General features: G+C 45.2%; 1 protein-coding gene across 3 annotated transcripts in view; it reads left to right on the top strand.

Moving 5' to 3' along the window:
• Window positions 1–21,021, top strand: part of il15l (interleukin 15, like) — a 36,097-nt gene extending 15,076 nt beyond the window's left edge. Inside the window, exons 4-5 of one of the 3 annotated variants that reach the window (XM_036965409.1) lie at window positions 16,387–16,515; window positions 19,452–21,021. In XM_036965409.1, coding sequence (XP_036821304.1) covers window positions 16,387–16,515; window positions 19,452–19,580 — 258 coding nt within the window. In that variant the 3' untranslated portion in view covers window positions 19,581–21,021. Of the gene's footprint in view, window positions 1–16,383; window positions 16,516–19,451 lie in introns of all 3 variants that reach the window. The other 2 variants (XM_021587535.2, XR_005040048.1) reach the window with 2 other exon arrangements.
• Window positions 21,022–26,090: the final 5,069 nt, after the last annotated feature.

Below are 26,090 nucleotides of genomic sequence, written 5' to 3'. Positions count from 1 at the left end.
CCGTCTCTCTCCCTCTCTCTCTCTGTCTTGGTTAGAGGGGATAGTTCAATGTGACATTTGTTATCGAATGGATGTTTCGTCGGTTGTCGTTCTTCGGGTTCAATGATACCGAATTCCAGCTGCAGACTAGTAATTAATATCAAAGACTTGTTCTTATTCTGTCGGTATCGATAGTCTAAGAGTTTAACCACGTGGTATGGTTAAAAAGATTCAGCAATGGTCTACACCTTTAGCCATCTCGTAATTGAGGTAAGCTTGGTCAACAACCTTTGTTTCCCTCCTAATGGAGAAAAACATGGTCTGGTGATAATTTCTCAAAGTTGGGTTTTATTCAGAATGGCAGGAAAGGGCTGTCCCAGGATGTCTGACCCTAACTAGGCTCAGGGGCGGTCCTCTGATTTAGTTCAAATCCAATTCCCTTTTTGAGTTTTCCTTCATTAAACAGTCCAATATCACATTGTAAAATTGTGTAAACTGTATCATACTCACTCATTCATCTTATACAACAATTAGATGTAAACCTTATATCTGGGGCTATTATATAAACAACGTTATGGTAATGTGGCCACACCGTCTCCCATGAACTTCCCAAGTCGTGACAAACGGACCAGTTCGTAGCTGGATTCTTCACCGATCTTTTACACTTTCTCCGGAACATGAAATTTGTTCGTACCTCAAGTTCTGTGAGGTGGAAGGATTTCCTTTGTCTCCATGAAAAACTACTCTCTATAACTGTGTGTCCATGAGGTCTTCTCAGGAATTTATGACCTCTGACCACAGCAGCCTAGTTGAAGGAGGCAAAGGGGGAGGAAGGGAGAGGGGGATGGGCTTGCTATACCCAAAAAGGCCAACGTCATGACAAAGGTTTACACCTGTTACTGTAAGTCTAACACACTAAAATCCACTTTAGCATAGTTTCTCCTATCACTTGTAATGCTCCGGGTGTCGTGGGTGTGGAGTCAAATGCAGGAGACAGAGAGTTCAATGCTGCGCGTCCTTTAATCGCACCAATGCACCACAGGGTGCTCACAAAAACGTTACGTTCCCAAAACACAGGGAATCAAAATGTACAAATGGGACACAACGTGCCTATACCACAGAGCCGAAAGTTTACAATGAAATAATCCCGCACAACAACCAGGCGGGCCGGCTGTCTAATAAAGACAAACTAATTACACATTCACAGGTGCTACCACTCAACATACAAGGAGGGGAAGGAAAAACAATCAGTGGCAGCTAATAGGCCGGTGACGACGACCGCCGAGCGCCACCTGCCCGGGAAAGGGAAACACCCTCGGTCGGACTCGTGACAGTACCCCCCCCCTGACGCGTGGCTCCCGCAGCGCGCCGACACCGGCCTCGAGGTCGCCCCGGAGGACGAGGCGCAGGGCGATCCGGATGGAGGCGATGGAAATCCCTCAACATGGAGGGATCCAAGATGTCCCCCACCGGTACCCAGCACCTCTCCTCCGGACCGTACCCCTCCCAGTCCACGAGGTACTGCAGGCCCCTCACCCGGCGTCTTGAGTCCAGAATGGCCCGGATCGTGTACGCCGGGGACCCCTCGATGTCCAGCGGGGGGGGAGGGACCTCCGGTACCTCACTGTCCTGCAGGGGACCAGCTACCACCGGCCTGAGGAGAGACACATGAAACGAGGGGTTAATACGATAATAGGAAGGGAGTTGTAATCGATAACACACCTCGTTTATCCTCCTCAGGACTTTAAAGGGCCCTACACACTGCGGACCCAGCTTCCGGCAGGGCAAGCGGAGAGGTAGGTTTCGGGTCGAGAGCCAGACCCTGTCCCCCGGTACAAACACGGGGGCCTCACTGCGGTGGCGGTCAGCACTCCTCTTCTGCCGTCCACTCGCTTGTCGTAGAGATTCCTGGACGGCCCTCCAGGTCTCCTTGGAGCGCTGTACCCATTCCTCCACCGCAGGAGCCTCGGTCTGGCTCGGATGCCATGGTGCCAGGACCGGCTGGTACCCCAACACACACTGAAAAGGGGACACGTTAGTAGAGGAGTGGCGTAGTGAGTTCTGAGCCATTTCAGCCCAGGGAATGTATCGTGCCCACTCCCCTGGCCGATCCTGGCAATACGACCGCAGAAACCTACCCACCTCCTGGTTCACTCTCTCCACCTGCCCATTACTCTCGGGGTGATAACCGGAGGTCAGGCTGACAGAGACCCCCAAACGTTCCATGAACGCTCTCCATACCCGAGACGTGAATTGGGGGCCCCGATCAGAAACGATGTCCTCCGGCACCCCGTAGTGCCGGAAGACATGGGTGAATAACGCCTCCGCAGTCTGTAGGGCTGTAGGGATACCGGGCAACGGGAGGAGACGGCAGGACTTAGAGAACCGATCCACAATCACCAGAACCGTGGTGTTCCCCTGAGACGGCGGGAGATCGGTTAGGAAATCTATGGACAGATGTGACCATGGCCGCTGTGGAACAGGGAGGGGTTGTAGCTTCCCTCTAGGAAGGTGCCTAGGAGCCTTACTCTGAGCGCACACTGAACAGGAGGAGACATAACCCTTAACGTCCTTAGCCAACGTAGGCCACCAATACCTCCCCTGAAGGCTCCCCACTGTCCTCGTCACCCCAGGGTGACCCGAGGAGGGTAGAACGTGAGCCCACCGAATCAGTTTGTCCCGAACACCAAGCGGCACGTACCTTCGCCCCGCTGGACACTGAGAAGGCGCGGGTTCAGCCCGTAACGCCCGCTCGATGTCCGAGTCCACCTCCCATACCACTGGGGCTACCAGCTTCGATGCGGGAAGGATGGGAGTAGGTTCGGTGGACCCATCCTCCGTGTCATAAAGGCGGGACAGTGCGTCAGCCTTCACGTTCTGGGAGCCCGGTCTATAAGACAAAGTAAATCGGAACCGGGTGAAGAACATGGCCCACCTTGCCTGACGTGGGTTAAGTCTCCTAGCTGCCCGAATATACTCCAGATTCTGGTGGTCGGTCCAGATGAGAAAGGGGTGTTTAGCCCCCTCAAGCCAGTGTCTCCACACCTTCAGAGCTCTAACCACCGCTAGCAACTCCCGGTCCCCCACATCATAGTTACGCTCCGCTGGGCTGAGCTTCCTTGAGAAGAAAGCGCAGGGTCGGAGTTTTGGTGGCGTACCCGAGCGCTGTGATAGCACGGCACCCACCCCAGCCTCGGACGCGTCCACCTCCACTATGAATGCTAGAGAGGGGTCCGGATGCGCCAACACGGGCGCATCAGTAAACAGCGCCTTCAACTTGTTGAATGCTCCGTCCGCCTCTGCTGACCACTGCAAACGCACCGGGCCCCCCTTCAGCCGTGAGGTGATGGGAGCCGCTACCTGGCCAAAACCCCGGATAAACCTCCGGTAGTAGTTGGCAAAACCCAGAAAACGCTGCACCTCCTTTACCGTGGTCGGAGTCGGCCAATTACGCACGGCCCTAATGCGGTCACCCTCCATCACTACCCCCGAGGTGGAAATGCGATATCCCAGAAAAGAGACGGCTCGTTTAGAGAACACGCATTTCTCAGCCTTGACGTATAGGTCATGCTCCAGCAGTCTACCAAGCACCTTGCGCACCAGAGACACATGCGCGGTGTGAGTGGCCGAGTAGATCAGAATGTCATCGATATAAGCCACCACTCCCTGCCCGCACAGGTCCCTGAGAATCTCGTCTACAAAGGATTGGAAAACGGCTGGAGCATTCTTTAACCCATACGGCATGACGAGGTACTCATAGTGGCCTGATGTAGTACTAAATGCGGTTTTCCACTCGTCTCCCTTCCGAATACGCACCAAACTATACGCGCTCCTGAGATCCAGTTTTGTGAAGAACTGCGCTCCGTGGAACGATTCCACCGCCGTAGCGATGAGAGGTAGAGGGTAACTATACCCCACTGTGATGGGGTTTAGACCTCTATAATCGATACACGGACGCAAGCCTCCCTCCTTTTTCCTCACAAAAAAGAAACTTGAGGAGACGGGTGAAATGGAGGACCGAATGTACCCCTGTCCCAGCGCCTCCGTGACATATGTCTCCATTGCCAACGTCTCCTCCTGGGACAGCGGGTACACGTGACTCTTGGGAAGCGCAGCGTCTACCTGGAGATCTATCGTACAATCCCTTCCCGGTCGATAAGGTGGTAATTTAGTCGCTTTCACTTTACTGAAAGCGATTGCCAAATCGGCATACTCGGGGGGAATGCACACCGTGGAACCCTGGTCTGGACTCTCCACCGACGTGGCACCGATGGAAACTCCCAAACACCTTCCAGAACACTCCTCTGACCACCCCTGGAGAACCCCCTGTTTCCACAAAATTTTAGGATTGTGCCGGGCCAGCCAGGGAGTCCCCAGCACCACTGGAAACGCAGGCGAGTCAATAATAAAGAAACTGATACGCTCCCTATGATTCCCCTGCGTCACCATGTCCAGTGGGACCGTGGTCTCCCTGACCATCCCTGACCCTAATGGCCGGCTATCTAGGGAGTGCACGGGGAAAGGAGAATCTATCGGCACCAGCGGAACCCCTAACTTAAGGGCGAGTCCGCGATCCATAAAGTTCCCAGCTGCGCCTGAATCGACGAGCGCCCTATGCTGGGAAGAGGGAAAAAAGCGAAGGAAAAAAGTTAAGACAAACATGTGGCCAACAGGGGGTTCTGGGTGAGTTTGATGCTGACTCACCTGGGGTGACCGAGAAGCGTTCCGCCTGCCATCTCTACTCCCAGACGGACCCCCCCAGCACCGATCAGACGTGTGTCCTCTCCGACCACAGTTGGTGCAGGGAAGGCCTCCTCCTCCGGTACCCCTCGGCGCAGCCCCTCCCAACTCCATCGGAATGGGAGCGGAGGGGCTGGGTGGTGGAACGCACAGGACCCTCTCTGAACGCCCGCGGGCAGCCAGCAGATTATCCAGTCGAATGGACATGTCAATCAGCTGATCCAGTGACAGAGTGGTGTCCCGACACGCTAACTCCCGGCGGACATCCTCTCGGAGACTACACCTGTAGTGGTCCATGAGAGCCCTGTCGTTCCACCCAGATCCGGCTGCCAAGGTCCGGAACTCCAGCGCGTAATCCTGGGCGCTCCTCCTCTCCTGCCTGAGGTGAAATAGTCGTTCTCCCGCCGCTCGGCCGTCTAGAGGGTGATCAAACACGGCGCGGAAGCGACGGGAAAACTCTGGGTAGTGCTCCCGCGCTGAGTCTGGACCATTCCAGACCGCGTTCGCCCATTCCAGGGCACGACCCGTGAGGCAGGAGATGAGGACACTCACCCTCTCTTCTCCTGAGGGAGTGGGTCTGACGGTGGCCAGGTATAGCTCCAGCTGGAGCAGAAACCCCTGGCAACCCGCCGCCGCTCCATCATAAGCCCTCGGTAACGTCAGACGGAGGGTGCTGGAGTCGGGAGATGGGGAGTCCGGAACCGTGGGTGCCGAAGGTGGAGAGAGGAGCCCACTCCTCTCCCATCTGTCCATTCTCTCCATCACTTGATCCATCGCGGATCCGATCCGATGAAGGACGGTGGTGTGGTGGAGAACCCGTTCCTCCATCGATGGGAGAGGGTTGGCTGCTGCTCCTGCTGACTCCATCAATTTGATAGGTGCGGGATTCTGTAATGCTCCGGGTGTCGTGGGTGTGGAGTCAAATGCAGGAGACAGAGAGTTCAATGCTGCGCGTCCTTTAATCGCACCAATGCACCACAGGGTGCTCACAAAAACGTTACGTTCCCAAAACACAGGGAATCAAAATGTACAAATGGGACACAACGTGCCTATACCACAGAGCCGAAAGTTTACAATGAAATAATCCCGCACAACAACCAGGCGGGCCGGCTGTCTAATAAAGACAAACTAATTACACATTCACAGGTGCTACCACTCAACATACAAGGAGGGGAAGGAAAAACAATCAGTGGCAGCTAATAGGCCGGTGACGACGACCGCCGAGCGCCACCTGCCCGGGAAAGGGAAACACCCTCGGTCGGACTCGTGACATCACTATACTCTTCTCTCAGTTGACCCATATATTCATGACAAACTCTAGTGTCTCCCATATCTTCCCTCTACCAAATTAGGTAAGTTTGCTCCCTTCTTGTGACCACCCCAACATACATGTGTCCCATAATCCCCAAATGTTCAACAATCTTTCTAGCTAAGCACTTTTTTATACATAAAGCAACAGCAAAACACAGTTGTCCTACCAGGAGTGGAACAATCATGGCAGACAGGAACCTTACCCATCACGTTTCCAAATACACCATTAAACCAGTGTCTAATTTGGTCAAAGATGGTGTTGTCAGCTTTTCCCAGAGTACAACCTGATTTAACCAGTTCATTTATAATAGCTGTCATGATGTCAGAGGAGTCAGGAAGCAACATGACACAGTAATCCTCATCGGTTATTCCAAGGGACCTGTAGGCCCCTCTGTCTTTAGCCAATATGTGCCATTTCGTCTCTGGTCATTACTGCCTTCAAATTCTGCACATTTAGTGACAACTGAGTAAAAACCCTGTACTTTCAAGATAGTAAGGACCTGCATGGAGTATGTCAAATTGTTTATCCCCATACTCTTTACTACAACTCCTGCACCTAGAAAGATTACTAGGGCTGCCATCGCTACCTGAGACAGCACATGTCCATAAGCTTCATTATTTTGAGCCACTGCACTTTTAGCGCTGAAATTCGAACTGAAATGAATTTGCAAAGAACTGTTCAGCAACTCAGAAGCAAGTAATGTTGCTACTGTCAGCTCAGTTTCCCCCGGATAATAACACCCAGACCATCCCATGGGGAGGAAAACGTAGCCATTTCAGTCACGAAAAACTTTGGCGGGCACATATCCTCTTCCATACCATGTTTTTGTATCACCATAATAATGGTGAAAAGCCCATACCCTGCAGGTGCCAGGTTCACAGGTGTGACAGATATGATTGTGGGGGAGCTGCAGGCTGCGGTTGTGGTGAGCCTGTAGAAACAACTTGAGCAGATGTCTAGGGTCTTCCAGTCTGTTCCTTTTTGTGGAGTGTGTTGGGGTGACGATGGGAAACTTCCTCCAGGAACTGTGCCTTGTTTTTCTTTCTTTCATCCAATTCTACTGTTCTCCTGTCACTTGTTGCTGCTGTTGTGCCATCCACCACCTTTGTGGTTGCTTCTCCATTTTCTTCTGTCAGTGGCATGAGAGGGTAGATCTGTGTATAGTCACCCAGGGGTCCTCTGGGTTGATTCTCATACGGCAGCGGGGAGGTGGGGAGTACTCCTGTTTTGCCTTTGTCCTGACCCAGTTCTTTCCTTCCACATTCTATTGTTCTCTCCATCTTCAGTTTGGTCACGCTAGCCTTGTTTATGAAGATCTGTCCTTCAGCATCATCATTTCAATCACAGTTTCTGATACAAGGGCACTCTTCTTTATCCCTTTATTATTTTTGTCAATTCTTCTTATCCACTTGACTAAATCCAACCTAGTCTTGTTGAATGAACACCCATTTTATTTTCTCCTGCCATCACTGTCCAGACATGCCGTTTCATAAAAGAAAAAGTCAATTCCACGGTAGGAAACTTCTTTTGCATATATTCAACAGGCGTGACAGGCTTCATTGCTCCTATCTCCTCATTCTGGTTTGACTGTGCCATGGTGCTCCAGCTTTTTATTTAGATAGTCTGGGTGTAATGTGTTTACCAATTTCGATAGGGTTATCCTACAGTGGGTGTAATATGGAGGAATATGCCTCTATAAATTCTTATCTTCTTTCAATGTGTGTTAAATAACAGTGGTTGCTACTGAAATCCTAATTCTACTCTCATTTACTCCAGGCTATAGTAAATGGTTCTACTGAACGCAAATACAGTGGGGCAAAAAAGTATTTAGTCAGCCACCGATTGTGCAAGTTCTCCCACTTCAAAAGATGAGAGAGGCCTGTAATTTTCATCATAGGTACACTTCAACTATGAGAGATAAAATGAAAAAAAAAATCCAGAAAATCACATTGTAGGATTTGTAATGAATTTATTTGCAAATTATGGTGGAAAATAAGTATTTGGTCAATAACAAAAGTTTATCTCAATACTTCGTTATATACCCTTTGTTGGCAATGACAGAAGTCAAATGTTTTCTGTAAGTCTTCACAAGGTTTTCACACACTGTTGCTGGTATTTTGGCCCATTCCTCCATGCAGATCTCCTCTAGAGCAGTGATGTTTTGGGGCTGTTCCTGGGCAACACAGACTTTCAACTCCCTTCAAAGATTTTCTATGGGGTTGAGATCTGGAGACTGGCTAGGCCACTCCAGGACCTTGAAATGCTTCTTACGAAGCCACTCCTTCGTTGCCCGGGCGGTGTGTTTGGGATCATTGTCATGCTGAAAGACCCAGCCACGTTTCATCTTCAATGCCCTTGCTGATGGAAGGAGGTTTTCACTCAAAATCTCACGATACATGGCCCCATTCATTCTTTCCTTTATACGGATCAATCGTCCTGGTCCCTTTGCAGAAAAACAGCCCCAAAGCATGATGTTTCCACCCCCATGCTTCACAGTAGGTATGGTGTTCTTTGGATGCAACTCAGCATTCTTTGTCCTCCAAACACGACGAGTTGAGTTTTTACCAAAAATTTCTATTTTGTTTTCATCTGACCATATGACATTCTCCCAATCTTCTTCTGGATCATCCAAATGTTCTCTAGCAAACTTCAGATGGGCCTGGACATGTACTGGCTTAGGCAGGGGAACACGTCTGGCACTGCAGGATTTGAGTCCCTGACGGCGTAGTGTGTTACTGATGGTAGGCTTTGTTACTCTCTGCGGGTCATTCACTAGGTCCCCCCGTGTGGTTCTGGGATTTTTGCTCACCGTTCTTGTGATCATTTTGACCCCACGGCGTGAGATCTTGCGTGGAGCCCCAGATCGAGGGAGATTATCAGTGGTCTTGTATGTCTTCCATTTCCTAATAATTGCTCCCACAGTTGATTTCTTCAAACCAAGCTGCTTACCTATTGCAGATTCAGTCTTCCCAGCCTGGTGCAGGTCTACAATTTTGTTTCTGGTGTCCTTTGACAGCTCTTTGGTCTTGGCCATAGTGGAGTTTGGAGTGTGACTGTTTGAGGTTGTGGACAGGTGTCTTTTATACTGATAACAAGTTCATACAGGTGCCATTAATACAGGTAACGAGTTGAGGACAGAGGAACCTCTTAAAGAAGAAGTTACAGGTCTGTGAGAGCCAGAGATCTTGCTTGTTTGTAGGTGACCCAATACTTATTTTCCACCATAATTGTCAAATAAATTCATAAAAAATCCTACAATGTGATTTTCTGGATGTATTTCTCATTTTGTCTGTCATAGTTGAAGTGTTCCTTATGATGAAAATTACAGGCCTCTCATCTTTTTAAGTGGGAGAACTTGCACAATTGGTGGCTGACTAAATACTTTTTTGCCCCACTGTATATTTTACACATAGGCCTCACAGAGACACCCGCATGCCAGACTTCAATTCCTAATGTTATATCTTATGGGTGTATAGTAACAGTAATATGTTATACACCAGTACTGTCCTATGGTAGGAAAGTGTCACTAACAAATTGTCACGACCTTAGAGATCTTAGAGATCCTTTTAATTCTCTATTTGGTTAGGTCAGGGTGTAACCTTAGAGATCCTCTTAATTCTCTATTTGGTTAGGTCAGGGTGTAACTAGGGGGGGGGGGGGGGGGCAATCTATGTTTTCTATTTCTTTGTTGGCCTGGTATGGTTCCCAATCAGAGGCAGCTGTCTATCGTTGTCTCTGATTGGGGATCATATTTAGGCAGCCATTTCCCACCTGTTGTTTGTGGGATCTTGTTTTTGTGTAGCTGCCTGTGAGAAGGCCAGAACGTCACGTTTCGTTTCCTTCTGTATTGTTTTTGGTGAGTTGCATATGTATTAAACATGTGGGGACTCTACGTACACTCTGCTTTGATCCATTAATTCAACCAACGATCGTGACACAAATACGTTCAACCTTTTATTCAAATAACTTCTGTCCTACTCCTAACTTTTTATTCCACTACCCATTACCCAGTTAACCCCGCCATAATCCACAGACAAACAAACAATGAAACATACAACAAACTTTTCATAAATAACTCAACTCATTCACTGGGTACCTCTTCAAAATAAACACTACAAAAATAAAATAACTAGTTTCCAGTAAAGATCGCCCGCATTACAACCCAAAATAAAATGGAAGTGATGAGTATTATAACCACCTCTCCAAAACCCAAATACCATTAAGTAATGATCGCTGCATTAACTCCCAATATATAATGGACGATTAACGCTGAACCATCTCTTCAAAACCCGGGCAATTGTCGCTCTGAATTACCTCTAACAAATAAACAAAGAACTAGTATTGGGTAATTGTCGCTCTGAATTACCTCTAACAAATAAACAAAGAACTAGTATGAGTAATTGTCGCTCTGAATTACCTCTAACAAATCAAATTAAAACCTGGGTAATTGTCGCTTTGAATTACCTCTAACAAATAAACAAAGAACTAGTATTGGGTAATTGTCGCTCTGAATTACCTCTAACAAATCAAATTAAAACCTGGGTAATTGTCGCTTTGAATTACCTCTAACAAATAAACAAAGAACTAGTATTGGGTAATTGTCGCTCTGAATTACCTCTAACAAATCAAATTAAAACCTGGGTAATTGTCGCTTTGAATTACCTCTAACAAATAAACAAAGAACTAGTATGAGTAATTGACGCTGAATTACCTCTAACAAATCAAATTAAAACCTGGGTAATTGTCGCTTTGAATTACCTCTAACAAATAAACAAAGAACTAGTATGAGTAATTGACGCTGAATTACCTCTAACAAATAAAATTTGGTGATTAACGCGGAATCACCTGTGCCAACTAGTATTGGGTAATTGTCGCCAAACTACCTCTAACAAATAAAATCAAAAAACATTCACCCTATATCGACATCATGCATTTCACCAAACTAGAATCCGACTATTTCATATTCAAAGTGTATGTCTATATTTTAGCTTGAGTGAGGTGCCACTTACTTGTTAGAGGGAAACCCCACCAGTGAATGCCAATTAATTACAGATTCAACAGGTGTCTGCTTACCTTTTTAAATTTGGAGCTCTGACACATGGTGTGGAATCTCCTCCAGCCGAGGTTTGACATTCACTCCTGGCTAGCTCACCAAATGTTGGGGTTCATTTCCTTGTTCCTTGTCAATCATTGGTGAAATTAGCATTATGACAATATCTTTAATTAAATCATTCAAAAACCTTTATTAATGCAATTGCAGACAGAAGTTGACAACAGGAACATAACGCATGTTTCCGAGTAAGTTCTGCATCAAAGAAAAGGTCCCAAGTTATTTTATTAACCCCAAAGTCCAGCCCTAGTGATGTCACAGCCTACGTCATTATCCTTTACTCATGAGGCCAAAACCATGCCTACTCAACATTAACTCTTGTTTATATAGCGATCTAAAAGCTTAGCAGTAAATATCCAAGTTGATTTATAGTGGAATGTCTGACTAATCTCTTATCTCTTACACTCCCCTGCAGAGTTCTGTCTTCACAGTCACACATTTCTCAGACATTTTCTTCATAAGAGGCAGAAAGCCTAGAAAAGAACTGTGAAACAATATTAAACCTCATAATGTATATATATTGTTAATCTGTAGTCTCGGACCCTATAAATGTAAGGAGGGCGGGGCCTTCTATTAATACAACATACGCATAATCAATTATTATAATACATCAAACATTTGGTACAGCCCCTATCATGACCCCTAGGTGAACCCCCTTCACTGCCACCACAATACTTGAAAATACAGAGGTTAAGCAATATTAATTTCACTTAACATTACTGGCCTGCATGACCAAGTGAAAAGACAGAAGGCTGTGATAAAGAATGTTTATCCCGAAGACACACCAGAAGGGCTTTCCGGTGGGGATTGAGCAATTTTGACAAAGTATTCACACCTTCACACCCTTGACTTTTTCCACATCCTGTCTTGATTCAATAACTATTCAACCATAAGCCTAAATAAGTTCAGGAGTAATAATTTTCTTAACAAGTCACAAGTTGCATGGATGATTTTTTAATGACTATCTCATCTCTGTACCCCACATATACAATTATCTGTAAGGTCCATCAGTCAAGCAGTGAAATTCCAACACAGGTTCAACCACAAAGACCAGGGAGGTTTTCCAATGCCTCACAATGAAGGGCACCTATTGGTAGATGGGTAAAAAAAAGCGGAGCATGAAGTTATTAATTACACTTAGGATGTTGTCCTTTCTAACTCAGTTGCTGGAGAGGAAGGAAAACGCTAAGAAATTTCACCATGAGGCCAATTCTGACTTTAAAACAGTCACAGAGTTTAATGGCTGTGAAAACTGAGGATGGATCAATAACATTGTAGTTACTCCACAATACTGTTATGTACGCCTCTTGGAGGATGGAACGTACCACCCTGCTACATTTCAACTCCCCGTGGAGTGAAAAAAAGTATGTGATCGTAGGTGCGGGGAAGTACGACAGAGGCAGAGAAAAATACAGTTTACAGGGATTTTATTATTCCTTAACACGGTAAGAGGGGTAAAGGGTCTGGACGGAAACAAAGCAAAGAAAGTAAAAATTAAAAGGAGTCCCCTCTCCTACCCTACCTGCCTTCCCACTACTTACCTAATCTTTAGCACCACCTGGCACGCTAACCAAAATACAGGGGTTGGTCCGCCCAGGTCTTGCAAGGGACGTGTAGACTGTGCAAGGGATGTGAAGACTGTGCAAGGGATGTGAAGACTGTGCAAGGGACGTGTAGATTCACTAGGCATTGTATTTGACCAAATTTTGGAGACATACAGTACCAGTCAAAGTTTGGACACACCTACTCATTCCAGGGTTTTTCTTTATTTTTAATATTTTCTATATTGTAGAATAATAGTGAAGACATCAACACTACTTCATGAGGTAGTGACCTGGAATTGCTTTACCAACATTCTTGAAGGAGTTCCCACATATGCTGAGGACTTTTTGGCTGCTTTTCCTTCACTCCGCAGTCCAACTCATCCCAAACCATCTCAATTGGGTTGAGGTCGGGTGATTGTGGAGGCCAGGTCATATGATGCAGCACTCCATCACTCTCCTTCTTGGTCAAATAGCCCTTACACAGCCTGGAGGTGTGTTTTGGGTCACTGTCCTCTTGAAAAACAAATGATAGTCCCACTAAGCGCAAACCAGATGGGATGGCATATTGCTGCAGAATGCTGCGGTAGCCATGCTGGTTAAGTGTGCCTTGAATTCTAAATAAATCAACTACAGTGTCACCAGCAAAGCACCCCCACACCATCACACCTCATCCTCCATGCTTCATGGTGGGAACCACACATGTGTGCCTTGTTAAAGGTTAATTGGGGGAATATCTTTCCTTCTTAATGTGTTTTAGCTAATCAGTTGCGTTGTGACAAGGTAGGGTTGGTATACAGAAGATAGCCCTATTTGGTAAAAGACAAAGTCCATATTATGGAAAGAACAGCTAAAATAAGCAAAGAGACCGATAGTCCATCATTTTCTTTCTTTATTTTTAATTTCACCTTTATTTAACCGGGTAGGCCAGTTGAGGACAAGTTCTCATTTACAACTGTGACCTGGCCAAGATAAAGCAAAGCAGTGCGACACAAACAACAACACAGAGTTACACATGGAATAAACAAACATACAGTCAATAACGCAATAGAAAAGTATATATACATTGTGTGCAAATGAGGTAAGATTAGGGAGGTAAGGCAATAAATAGGCGAAGTAATTACAATTTAGCAATTAAACACTGGAGTGATAGATGTGCAGAAGATGAATGTGCAAGTAGAGATACTGGGAGGCAAATGAGCAAAAAAATAAATAACAATATGGGGACGAGGTAGTTGGATGGGCTATTTACAAATGGGCTATGTACAGGTGCAGTGATTTGTGAGCTGCTCTGACAGCTGGTGCTTAAAGTTAGTGAGGGAGATATGAGTCTCCAGCTTCAGTGATTTTTGCAATTCGTTCCAGTCATTGGCAGCAGAGAACTGGAAGGAAAGGCGTCCAAAGGAGGAATTGGCTTTGGGGTTGACCAGTGAAATATATCTGCTGGAGCGCGTGCCAAGAGTGGGTGCTGCTATGGTGACCAGTGAGCTGAGATAAGGCGGGCCTTTACCTAGCAAAGACTTATAGATGACCTGGAGCCAGTGGGTTTGGCGACGAGTGCGAAGCGAGGGCCAGCCAACGAGAGTGTACAGGTCGCAGTGGTGGGTAGTATATGAGGCTTTGGTGACAAAATGGATGGCACTGTGATAAGCTGCATCCAATTTGCTGAGTAGTGTTGAAGGTTATTTTGTAAATGACATCGCCAAAGTCAAGGATATTCAGTTTTACGAGGGTATGTTTGGCAGCATGAGTGAAGGATGCTTTGTTGCGAAATAGGAAGCCGATTCTAGATTTAATTTTGGATTGGAGATGCTTAATGTGAGTCTGGAAGGAGAGTTTACAGTCTATCTAGCACGTAGGTATTTGTAGTTGTCCACATATTCTAAGTCAGAACCGAGAGAGGCATAAAGCAATCACAGGTGTTGATCAGAAGAGCTAAGACAACAACAGGTAAATGGAGGTGAATGGGCAGAGAGGGTTAGTTAGATATACACAGGACCTGAGTTCGATGCTGGGGCCAATAGATTACCACAATGAGGTACCATGTTAGTGAACATCCAGCAGGCATCAGCTGTGTAGCCGAGTGATCATAGGGTGCAAAGAGCAGCAATAGGTGAGTCAGGGAGCAGTTTGGTAGTTGCTGCTACGCTAGGTGAGTGGGAGACACGGCGTTCAGAAAGCTAGCGGGCCGGGGCTAGCAGATGGGTCTTCGGCGACATCGCAACAGAAAAGCCTGTTGAAACCACATCGGACGATTACATCAGCAGACCAGTCGTGATGGATTGGCGGGGCTCTGTGTCGACAATAAAGGGTCCAGGCCAATTGGCAAAAGAGGCGTTGTAGCCCAGGAATTAGCTGGTATTCTTTATCGGCTAGCCAGGAGATGGGCCTAGCTCGAGGCTAGCTCAAGGCTAACTGGTGCTTGCTTCGGCGTTAGCCAACAATAGCGACTCGGTTGCGTCTAGCTAGCTGCGAAGATCCGGTGTAATGGTCCAGAGCTTGCGGCAGAAATCCGGTGATGTGGTAGAGAAAAGCAGTCCGAAATGCTCTAAGTTGATATCGCTGGCAGGTATTGACTAGCAAGTATTGACCGAGCTGAAGCTGCTGGGCTCCGAGCTAAAGGTGAAGACAGCTAGCCGTGGCTAACAGTGACTAATAGCTAGTAGCTAGTTAGCTGGCTAGCTTCTGATGGAGGTTCCAGTTATAAAGTATAAAGATAGCAGATCCGTACCACATTGGGTGAGGCGGTTTGCAGGAAAGTATATTTAGTTCATAGATGGAAAGTGAGATTAAAATATATATAAAAAAACCCAGAAGAGACTATTTACACGGGACAAGACAAACACACGTCCGACTGCTACACCATTACATTACTTTAAGACATGAAGGTCAGTCAATCTGGAAACACTTTTTTTGCTTACTACATTATTCCATACATTCATGGCTTTGATGTCATCACTATGTTACGGCCTGACCATAGAGAGCTGTTTATGACAATGACTAGGGTGGGTTATCTAGGTGTTTAATCATCTATGTTGGCCTGGTACTTTTCCCAATCAGAGGCAGCTGTTTATCGTTGTCTCTGATTGGGGATCATGTTTAGGCAGCCCTTTGTGCTCTGTGGGATCTTGTGTTTGTGTAGCTACCTGTGAGCCGTCCAGAACGTTTTGTTTGTGCTTGCTTGTTTGCTTGCTTGTTTGCTTGCTTGTTTGCTTGTTTGTTTTGTTTGGTGAGTTTCGATTTATTAAAATATGTGGAACTCTACGCACGCTGCGCTTTGGTCCATTCATTACAGTGATCGTGACACACTATTATTCCACAATGTAGAAAATAGAAAAAATAAAGAAAAACCCTTGAATGAGTAGGTGTGTCCAAACTTTTGGCTGGTACTGTATAATAAATGACACTCATTGCGCTGAAGGTCCTGAGTTAACTGAGTTGTTTTGAGGCGTCCATGCTCCGGCCTGATTATTTATTTTTTAAATGTATATAATGGGATTATAACTCAAAGCATTTTACATGACTTGAATGTAACTCTCCTCTCTCATCACCAAAGAAAGAGACATCTGGATCTGTTATATCTGTTCTGGAGGTTCTCATTGCTACAAAACCCTCTTGACCCCCCCACCGTGTTGTGTGACTTTCTTACAGATGTTTTACATCCATTGTTTGAGTTTAATTATATCCCCTACTCTCTTCAGCAGAAGTGCCCCACGTCCACACTCATATGCTTTGAAAAAGAAGTGAATGTCCTGGTGTTAGAATCTGGGAATAAGTCCTCACCCATATACAAGCCAAAACTATCCATCCGGCTGAAGTCCTTGATCAAACAGGTAAGCCAATCAGTGTGAGGGAGACACAGGCCAGCTGCATTTGAGGTGCATTGGGATGTTTTTGATTCTACCTTGTCCTTTGGCTATCTTAGTACACTTTAATTCCAGCTATAGAGCTGTTTGTTGTCTTGGTGAAAATGATGAGAGTCTGAATAGCTGATTTGGACTCCTGCGTTAATGTTTGCTTATCCTATTGTTATTCTCAGACAGTTCTAACACATTTGTTTAACATTTTCCATCTGTGTTTATAAGAGAAACATAAGGTCCATGTCTCCATTGACTGATAGCATGTTGTGCTCATTACTCAGACATTGTTATTTTAAGATACAAACCATCTCAATGGAATAGTTTAGAAATCCCAGCACTACTAAGGCTGCTTTTACACAGGCAGCCCAATTTTGGACATTATTGATGAGAACAATTAGCACTGTGATTCAAACCGGTAACCGTCCGGTTTGAATTTCAACTGAAATTCCAAACTTTGAACAAGCATATCACCTGCCCCGTTTGAGCTACAGTCAATGTCAATTTGTACATACATGGACATTTGTTTCCCATTTTTGTTTCCCATAAGGACCTATAAACTCTGCCCATTAGATTTTCCGCAAATTATACTTTTTTATCCCCCACGATAATTATTTTTTTAAATAAAATGCTGCTACTCTTCCTTCTTATATGATTTGATGACACTAAATAACCGCCTGGTCTTTTGTCACGAAACTTTGCACAATGATAGAAAGTCACTCCAAGGTCACTCCGATTGACCACATGGTGGCTTGAATGTGAGTATGGTGTGCTTGGCCCCTGGAATTGCCACTTGCAGCTATATCTTTTTATAACTGATATTCCGATTTAGGCAAAAAAGTAATGCATAACTGTAACGATCGTCGTAGGTGGAAGAAGGAGAGGACCAAGGTGCAGCGTGGTACGTGTTCATGATCTTTTTATTACACTGAACAGTGAAATCAAAATAACAAAAACGGAACAAACGAAACAGTCCTGTCTGAGACAGAGACAGAAAACAACTACCCACAACTCAAGGGGGCGAAACCAGGCTGCCTAAGTATGGTTCTCAATCAGAGACAACGATTGACAGCTGCCTCTGATTGGGAACCATACCAGGCCAAACACATAGAACATAGAAACATAGAACAAAACATAGAATACCCACATCACACCCTGACCAAACTAAAAAATAGAAACATACAAAGCAATCTACGGTCAGGGCATGACAATAACACCACTTTGCAACAGCTCTGATTACATATCTGCCTGTTCAGTAAATGTATTTCAAATTGCATTCATTTTCATTGTTGAAATTGAAATTGGAAACCTTGGTTAATTGTTAAAAACACAGTCTTAAAATGTCATGGCTTGCGTTAGGCAAATGAACATAAATGTGCCTGCATTATAAATTCTCAACATAGTTTTTTTTTGCAAGTACTTGATAATAATTTAAGGTGAGTAACAGTGAAATAATAAAAAATCCCCTCGCAGCGTCTTACATGCCTACTGTAGAGACCGTTTGTATAAGTGTAGATGATAGACAACAGTGGATTGATGTGAATATTTAACTCTCAATTCATTGACATTGACCATTATGTTACTATCAGTATAGTCTAGCGAGACTACTATCAGTATAACTGTCCCTCGTCTGCCCATTCAAATAAATCCTGTTTTACAGCGCATTCGGAAAGTATTCAGACCCCTTGACTTTTTCCACATTTTGTTACGTTACAGCCTTATTCTAAAATGGATTAAATGTTATTTTTTTTGTCATCAATCTACACACTAAGGTCACATTTGACAAAGCCAAAACAGGTTTTTAAATTTTTTGCAAATTTATTCTGAATAAAAAACAGAATATCTTATTTACATAAGTATTCAGACCCTTTGCTATGAGACTCAAAATTGAGCTCAGGTGCATTCTGTTTCCATTGACCATCCTTGAGATGTTTCTACAACTTGACTGGAGTTCACCTGTGGTGAATTCAATTGATTGGACATGATTTGTAAAGGTGCACACCTGTCTGTATAATGTCCCACAGTTGACAATGCATGTCAGAGCAAAAACCAAGCCATGAGGTCAAAGGAATTGTCTGTAGAGCCCCGAAACAGGATTGTGTCGAGTTTCATATTATTATTTTTTCACCTTTATTTAACCTGGTAGGCTAGTTGAGAACAAGTTCTCATTTACAACTGCAACCTGGCCAAGATAAAGCATAGCAGTGTGAACAGATAACAACACAGTTACACATGGAGTAAACAATAAACAAGTCAATAACACAGTAGAAAAAGAGTCTATAGACATTTTGTGCAAAAGGCATGAGGAGGTAGGCGAATAATTACAATTTAGCCAGATTAACACTGGAGTGATAAATGATCAGATGGTCATGTGCAGGTAGAGATACTGGTGTGCAAAAGAGCAGAAAAGTAAATAAATAAAAACAGTATGGGGATGAGGTAGGTGAATTGGGTGGACTATTTACCGATGGACTATGTATAGCTGCAGCGATCGGGTTAGCTGCTCAGATAGCAGATGTTTAAAGTTGGTGAGGGAGATAAGTCTCCAACTTCAGCGATTTTCTCAATTGGTTCCAGTCACAGGCAGCAGAGAACTGGAAGGAAAGGCAGCCAAATGAGGTGTCTGGGGAATCCGGGGAAGGATACTAAAATATTTCTGCAGTTCCCAAAGAAAACAGTGGCCTCCATAATTCTTAAATGGAAGACGTTTGGAACCACCAAGACTCTTCCGGGAGCTGGCCGCTCGGCCAAACTGAGCAATCAGGAGAGAATTACTATAGTACTTGCATTATTATAATATTAAAATAATGACTTCTCTGTCTCTTGCTTTTTCTCACTCGCTGTATCATAGAGCCTCTCTTTTTTGACTATGTTATGCATATGTTGTGAGTGTTTTCCTCTCTATATTGCAGAAAGAAGGTGCCAACTGTCCAGACTGTGAGGCCCACAGAGAAAGGGCAGCAAAGGATTTCTTAACAACATTGCAAACAATTCTGGAGTGGATGAACGATCAGGGGTGTCGGAAGCCATCCAGCCATTGAGATGGACACATCCATAGACAGGGACATCCAAGGACTCACATAAGTGCAGAAGGCTACCTGAACAATTGCTATATGTAGAAAATACTATACATGTATTGTAATGTACCAGACCACCGCTATCTTTCCCAGAGAGAGTAGCTGAGGATCTGCCGGGGACATCATCTCCTTCACTTAGAATAAAAGTCTGTCTGATCTATGTTGTACATTGATGCACAAGGCACACACCAGTGTTTGAATACAGTGTGTCATATGTTGTGTAGATTACTTGAGATTAAGCTCTTTATTTTAACATTTTTTTATTTGATTTAGAATTTTAGGACCCCTTTAGGTATCAAAATAAATATACAAATGTTTTGATAAAATATTGAATTTGGCTTTTACTACTATAGCCCATAGAAACGCATTGACTAACGCATTTATAAATGGCAAAACAATACAGTAAAATAAATAAGGTTTTGAAGTGTCTGTCCTATATCTAGGAGATATAAGAAAGCTCAGGAGATATTTTTGTATTTTTTTTTTACACATATTTAACCCCTTATTTTTGTTGGCACAAAACTACCTCCATACTTCCATTAATTTGTATGGGTTACCTTCAGACGAGTCTCGTAACACTTGTGGGGGTAGTACAGCAAAACTGAGGGCACCATCACGTTCGTGAGAATCTACCAAATCCATAGAGTGGTCATAGTTTGTAGGCCAAACTGTTCAGACGCTGTAGACGTTTTCTTGAAATGACAGAATTTTGTAGCTCGGCCATCTTTCAACACTGATGTGGAAGGCTGACATAGGCGGATACAGTGGATTGAGACGCAGCACATGCAAAAAACTGATATCTCTTAAACTGACGGATTTGGATGGGAATATTTTAATATGTTGCTTAGATTGACTCACGGTTGTGTCAAGGACTGTATTTTTGTGTTATTATGTTTAAAATGCATATTGATTTGCGCTAACCTGTGCATCTTGCACATCTTCTTGGATTGAAAAAAGGCCTATGTGTTTACTTTTTACCCTCTCGTTTCATGGTCAATTGACATCCTCATCAAGTTGTCTATCCAGGTCTCTTTGGAATGAGAAATGATTTACCTGGGCTGTGTGTCTAAACATGTGTCTTGACTTGCTGTCATGTCTGTTCCGTAAACCTGTAATATTAGTTGTAGTTTTGATACACTTTTCAACATTAACAACAGTAAAATTAACAACATATAAACTGTAGTCAAATGTACTCAAATGTTAACCCATCAGAGTCTAAGCCCTGTCTAACCCGGAGGAGGGGTTCCACTAGTCTATATGGAAGTAGTAACTGCAGATTGCCCCTTTAAGCACAACCGTCTCATAGCTTAAGTGTATGTGTGGGCGTGAGAAGTCAGTATAAAATGAATTGTTTTGTATTCTTGATTTTAGAACATTCCCGTGAATAAACATTTAACTATTTTTAGCTGGACCTCCGTCTGTTTCATTCGACCAGGATCTTACAAATTCTGGTGTGCAGACAGAGTAATATAATTAAAAATGGTTATGTACCTGGAGAACATAATTCTCTTATCAAGAACTTTAGGAAATGGTTCTTTATAGCACCATACAGGTTCCATTTTTAGCCTTATGAGCATGGTTCTTTATTGAATATTCAAATAAAAGGTTCTATATAGCACCAAATACGGTTCCGCTATGTTTACAAGACAAAGAATCCATATTTTTCACTATTTAGAACCTTTTTCTGTGTGTAGCCAGTAAGGATGGGAATTGCCAGGGACCTCACGATATGATTTTAATCGATACTTGGGTGCCAATTCAATATGTATTGCGATCTCACGATTGTAACAATATTGCTATAATAACCATCATATTGAAGTAAACTTGGAGTCACAGATGATGTTCCACTATGACTTAAGAAAGCATGCAGTTTATTAGGCTACAGATAAAATAGGCCCTGTTATGAACTTCATAACAGGTGCATGGTGTTCCTTTCCAATAATTAGCGAGGGTCTTTTTCTGGTGAGATGATCAATGCTTGACTGCCATTTGACAAATAAAATTAGTTTCCATCCACAGTTTTTAATTCTTGAGTAAAGTGTGGTGGTTAATTTCTTTACTATTAAATGAAGAGACAAACTTATCAAAACAAGTCAAGAGTTACTTAAACTAAATCTTTAATAGTGAGAGCTTTGCAATAGCTTGTCGACGAATCACCGTTGAGAGCACCATGACAAATGTACAAAGGTATTTTATAGCCAAGATACACCCCTTTCAACCAACATGACGAACAGATACAGTCAAGAGAACAAGTATTTGATAACCTGCTAAATCAGCAGTGTTTCCTACTTACAAAGCATGTAGAGGTCTGTAATTTTTATCATAGGTACACTTCAACTGTGAGACACAGAATCTAAAACAAAAATCCAGAAAATCACATTGTATGATTTTTAAGTAAATAATTTGCATGACATAAGTATTTGATACAGCAGAAAAGCAGAACTTAATATTTGGTACAGAAACCTTTGTTTGCAATTACAGAGATCATACGTTTCCTGTAGTTCTTGACCAGGTTTGCACACACTGCAGCAGGGATTTTTCATACAGACCGTCTCCAGATCCTTCAAGTTTCGGGGCTGTCGCTGGGCAATACGGACTTTCAGCTCCCTCCAAAGATGTTCTATTGGGTTCAGGTCTGGAGACTGGCTAGGCCACTCCAGGACCTTGAGATGCTTCTTACGGAGCCACTCCTTAGTTGCCCTGGCTGTGTGTTTCGGGTCGTTGTCATGCTGGAAGACCCAGCCACGACCCATCTTCAATGCTCTTACTGAGGGAAGGAGGTTGTTGGCCTAGATCTCGCGATACATGGCCCCACCCATCCTCCCCTCAATACGGTGCAGTCGTCCTGTCCCCTTTGCAGAAACGCATCCCCAAAGAATTATGTTTCCACCTCCATGCTTCACAGTTGGGATGGTATTCTTGGGGTTGTACTCATCCTTCTTCCTCCAAACACGGCGAGTGGAGTTTAGACCAAAAAGCTCTATTTTTGTCTCATCAGACCACATGACCTTCTCCCATTCCTACTCTGGATCATCCAGATGGTCATTGGCAAACTTCAGATGGGCCTGGACATGCGCTGGCTTGAGCAGGGGGACCTTGCGTGCGCTGCAGGATTTTAATCTATGACGGCGTGGTGTGTTACTCATGGTTCTTTGAGACTGTGGTCCCAGCTCTCTTCAGGTCATTGACCAGGTCCCGCCATGTAGTTCTGGGCTGATCCCTCACCTTCCTCATGATCATTGATGCCCCACAAGGTGAGATCTTGCATGGAGCCCCAGACCGAGGGTGATTGACCGTCATCTTGAACTTCTTCCATTTTCGAATAATTGTGTCAACAGTTGTTGCCTTCTCACCAAGCTGCTTGCCTATTGTCCTGTAGCCCATCCCAGCCTTGTGCAAGTCTACAATTTTATCACTGATGTCCTCACACAGCTCTCTGGTCTTGGCCATTGTGGAGAGGTTGGCGTCTGTTTGATTGAGTGTGTGGACAGGTGTCTTTTATACAGGTAACGAGTTCAAACAGGTGCAGTTAATACAGGTAATGAGTGGAGAACAGGAGGGATTCTTAAAGAAACACTAACAGGTCTGTGAGAGCCGGAATTCTTACTGGTTGGCAGGTGATCAAATACTTATGTCATGCAATAAGAACTACTGAATATAAGATCAGCGTCAACTCACCATCAGTACGACCAAGAATATGTTTTTCGCGACGCGGATCCTGTGTTCTGCCTTTCACCCAGGACAACGGAATGGATCCCATGCAGCGACCCAAAAAAACGACTCCGAAAAAGAGGGAAACGAGGCGGTCTTCTGGTCAGACTCCGGAGACGGGCACATCGTGCACCACTCCCTAGCATCCTTCTCGCCAATGTCCAGTCTCTTGACAACAAGGTTGATGAAATCCGAGCAAGGGTAGCATTCCAGAGGGACATCAGAGACTGTAACGTTCTTTGCTTCACGGAAACATGGCTCACTGGAGAGACGTTATCGGGGGCGGTGCAGCCAGCGGGTTTCTCCACGCATCGCGCCGACAGAAACAAACATCTTTCTGGTAAGAAGAGGGGCGGGGGCGTATGCCTTATGGCTAACGAGACATGGTGTGATGAAAGAAACATACAGGAACTAAAATCCTTCTGTTCACCTGATTTAGAATTCCTCACAATCAAATGTAGACCGCATTATCTACCAAGAGAATTCTCTTCGATTATAATCACAGCCGTATATATCCCCCCCCAAGCAGACACATCGATGGCTCTGAACAAACTTTATTTTACTCTTTGCAAACTGGAATCCATTTATCCGGAGGCTGCATTCATTGTTGCTGGGGATTTTAACAAGGCTAATCTGAAAACAAGACTCCCTAAATTTTATCAGCATATCGATTGCGCAACCAGGGGTGGAAAAACCTTGGATCATTGTTACTCTAACTTCCGCGACGCATATAAGGCCCTGCCCTGCCCTCCTTTCGGAAAAGCTGACCACGACTCCATTTTGTTGATCCCTGCTTACAGACAGAAACTAAAACAAGAGGCTCCCACGCTGAGGTCTGTCCAACGCTGGTCCGACCAAGCTGACTCCACACTCCAAGACTGCTTCCATCACGTGGACTGGGACATGTTTCGTATTGCGTCAGATAACAATATTGACGAATACGCTGATTCGGTGTGCGAGTTCATTAGAACGTGCGTTGAAGATGTCGTTCCCATAGCAACGATTAAAACATTCCCTAACCAGAAACCGTGGATTAATGGCAGCATTCGCGTGAAACTGAAAGCGCGAACCACTGCTTTTAATCAGGGCAAGGTGACTGGTAACATGACCGAATACAAACAGTGCAGCTATTCCCTCCGCAAGGCTATCAAACAAGCTAAGCGTCAGTACAGAGACAAAGTAGAATCTCAATTCAACGGCTCAGATACAAGAGGCATGTGGCAGGGTCTACAGTCAATCATGGACTACAAGAAGAAATCCAGCCCAGTCACGGACCAGGATGTCCTGCTCCCAGGCAGACTAAATCACTTTTTTGCCCGCTTTGAGGACAATACAGTGCCACTGACACAGCCTGCAACGAAAACATGCGGACTCTCCTTCACTGCAGCGGAGGTGAGTAAGACATTTAAACGTGTTAACCCTCGCAAGGCTGCAGGCCCAGACGGCATCCCCAGCCGCGCCCTCAGAGCATGCGCAGACCAGCTGACCGGTGTGTTTACGGGCATATTCAATCAATCCCTATACCAGTCTGCTGTTCCCACATGCTTCAAGAGGGCCACCATTGTTCCTGTTCCCAAGAAAGCTAAGGTAACTGAGCTAAACGACTACCGCCCCGTAGCACTCACTTCCGTCATCATGAAGTGCTTTGAGAGACTAGTCAAGGACCATATCACCTCCACCCTATCCGACACCCTAGACCCACTCCAATTTGCTTACCACCCAAATAGGTCCACAGACGATGCAATCTCAACCACACTGCACACTGCCCTAACCCATCTGGACAAGAGGAATACCTATGTGAGAATGCTGTTCATCGACTGCAGCTCGGCATTCAACACCATAGTACCCTCCAAGCTCGTCATCAAGCTCGAGACCCTGGGTCTCGACCCCGCCCTGTGCAACTGGGTACTGGACTTCCTGACGGGCCGCCCCCAGGTGGTGAGGGTAGGCAATAACATCTCCACCCCGCTGATCCTCAACACTGGGGCCCCACAAGGGTGCGTTCTGAGCCCTCTCCTGTACTCCCTGTTCACCCACAACTGCGTGGCCACGCACGCCTCCAACTCAATCATCAAGTTTGCGGACGACACAACAGTGGTAGGCTTGATTACCAACAACGACGAGACGGCCTACAGGGAGGAGGTGAGGGCCCTCGGAGTGTGGTGTCAGGAAAATAACCTCACACTCAACGTCAACAAAACTAAGGAGATGATTGTGGACTTCAGGAAACAACAGAGGGAACACCCCCCTATCCACATCGATGGAACAGTAGTGGAGAGGGTAGCAAGTTTTAAGTTCCTCGGCATACACATCACAGACAAACTGAATTGGTCCACTCACACAGACAGCATCGTGAAGAAGGCGCAGCAGCGCCTCTTCAACCTCAGGAGGCTGAAGAAATTTGGTTTGTCACCAAAAGCACTCACAAACTTCTACAGATGCACAATCGAGAGCATCCTGGCGGGCTGTATCACCGCCTGGTACGGCAACTGCTCCGCCCACAACCGTAAGGCTCTCCAGAGGGTAGTGAGGTCTGCACAACGCATCACCGGGGGCAAACTACCTGCCCTCCAGGACACCTACACCACCCGATGTTACAGGAAGGCCATAAAGATCATCAAGGACATCAACCACCCGAGCCACTGCCTGTTCACCCCGCTATCATCCAGAAGGCGAGGTCAGTACAGGTGCATCAAAGCTGGGACCGAGAGACTGAAAAACAGCTTCTATCTCAAGGCCATCAGACTGTTAAACAGCCACCAC

Source organism: Oncorhynchus mykiss, chromosome 27 (genome assembly GCF_013265735.2).
Source record: "Oncorhynchus mykiss isolate Arlee chromosome 27, USDA_OmykA_1.1, whole genome shotgun sequence".
In the NCBI taxonomy this organism is placed as follows: Eukaryota; Metazoa; Chordata; class Actinopteri; order Salmoniformes; family Salmonidae; genus Oncorhynchus; species Oncorhynchus mykiss.
Note: the sequence above shows the minus strand (reverse complement) of the source record. Positions and strands in the feature narration are given on the sequence as shown.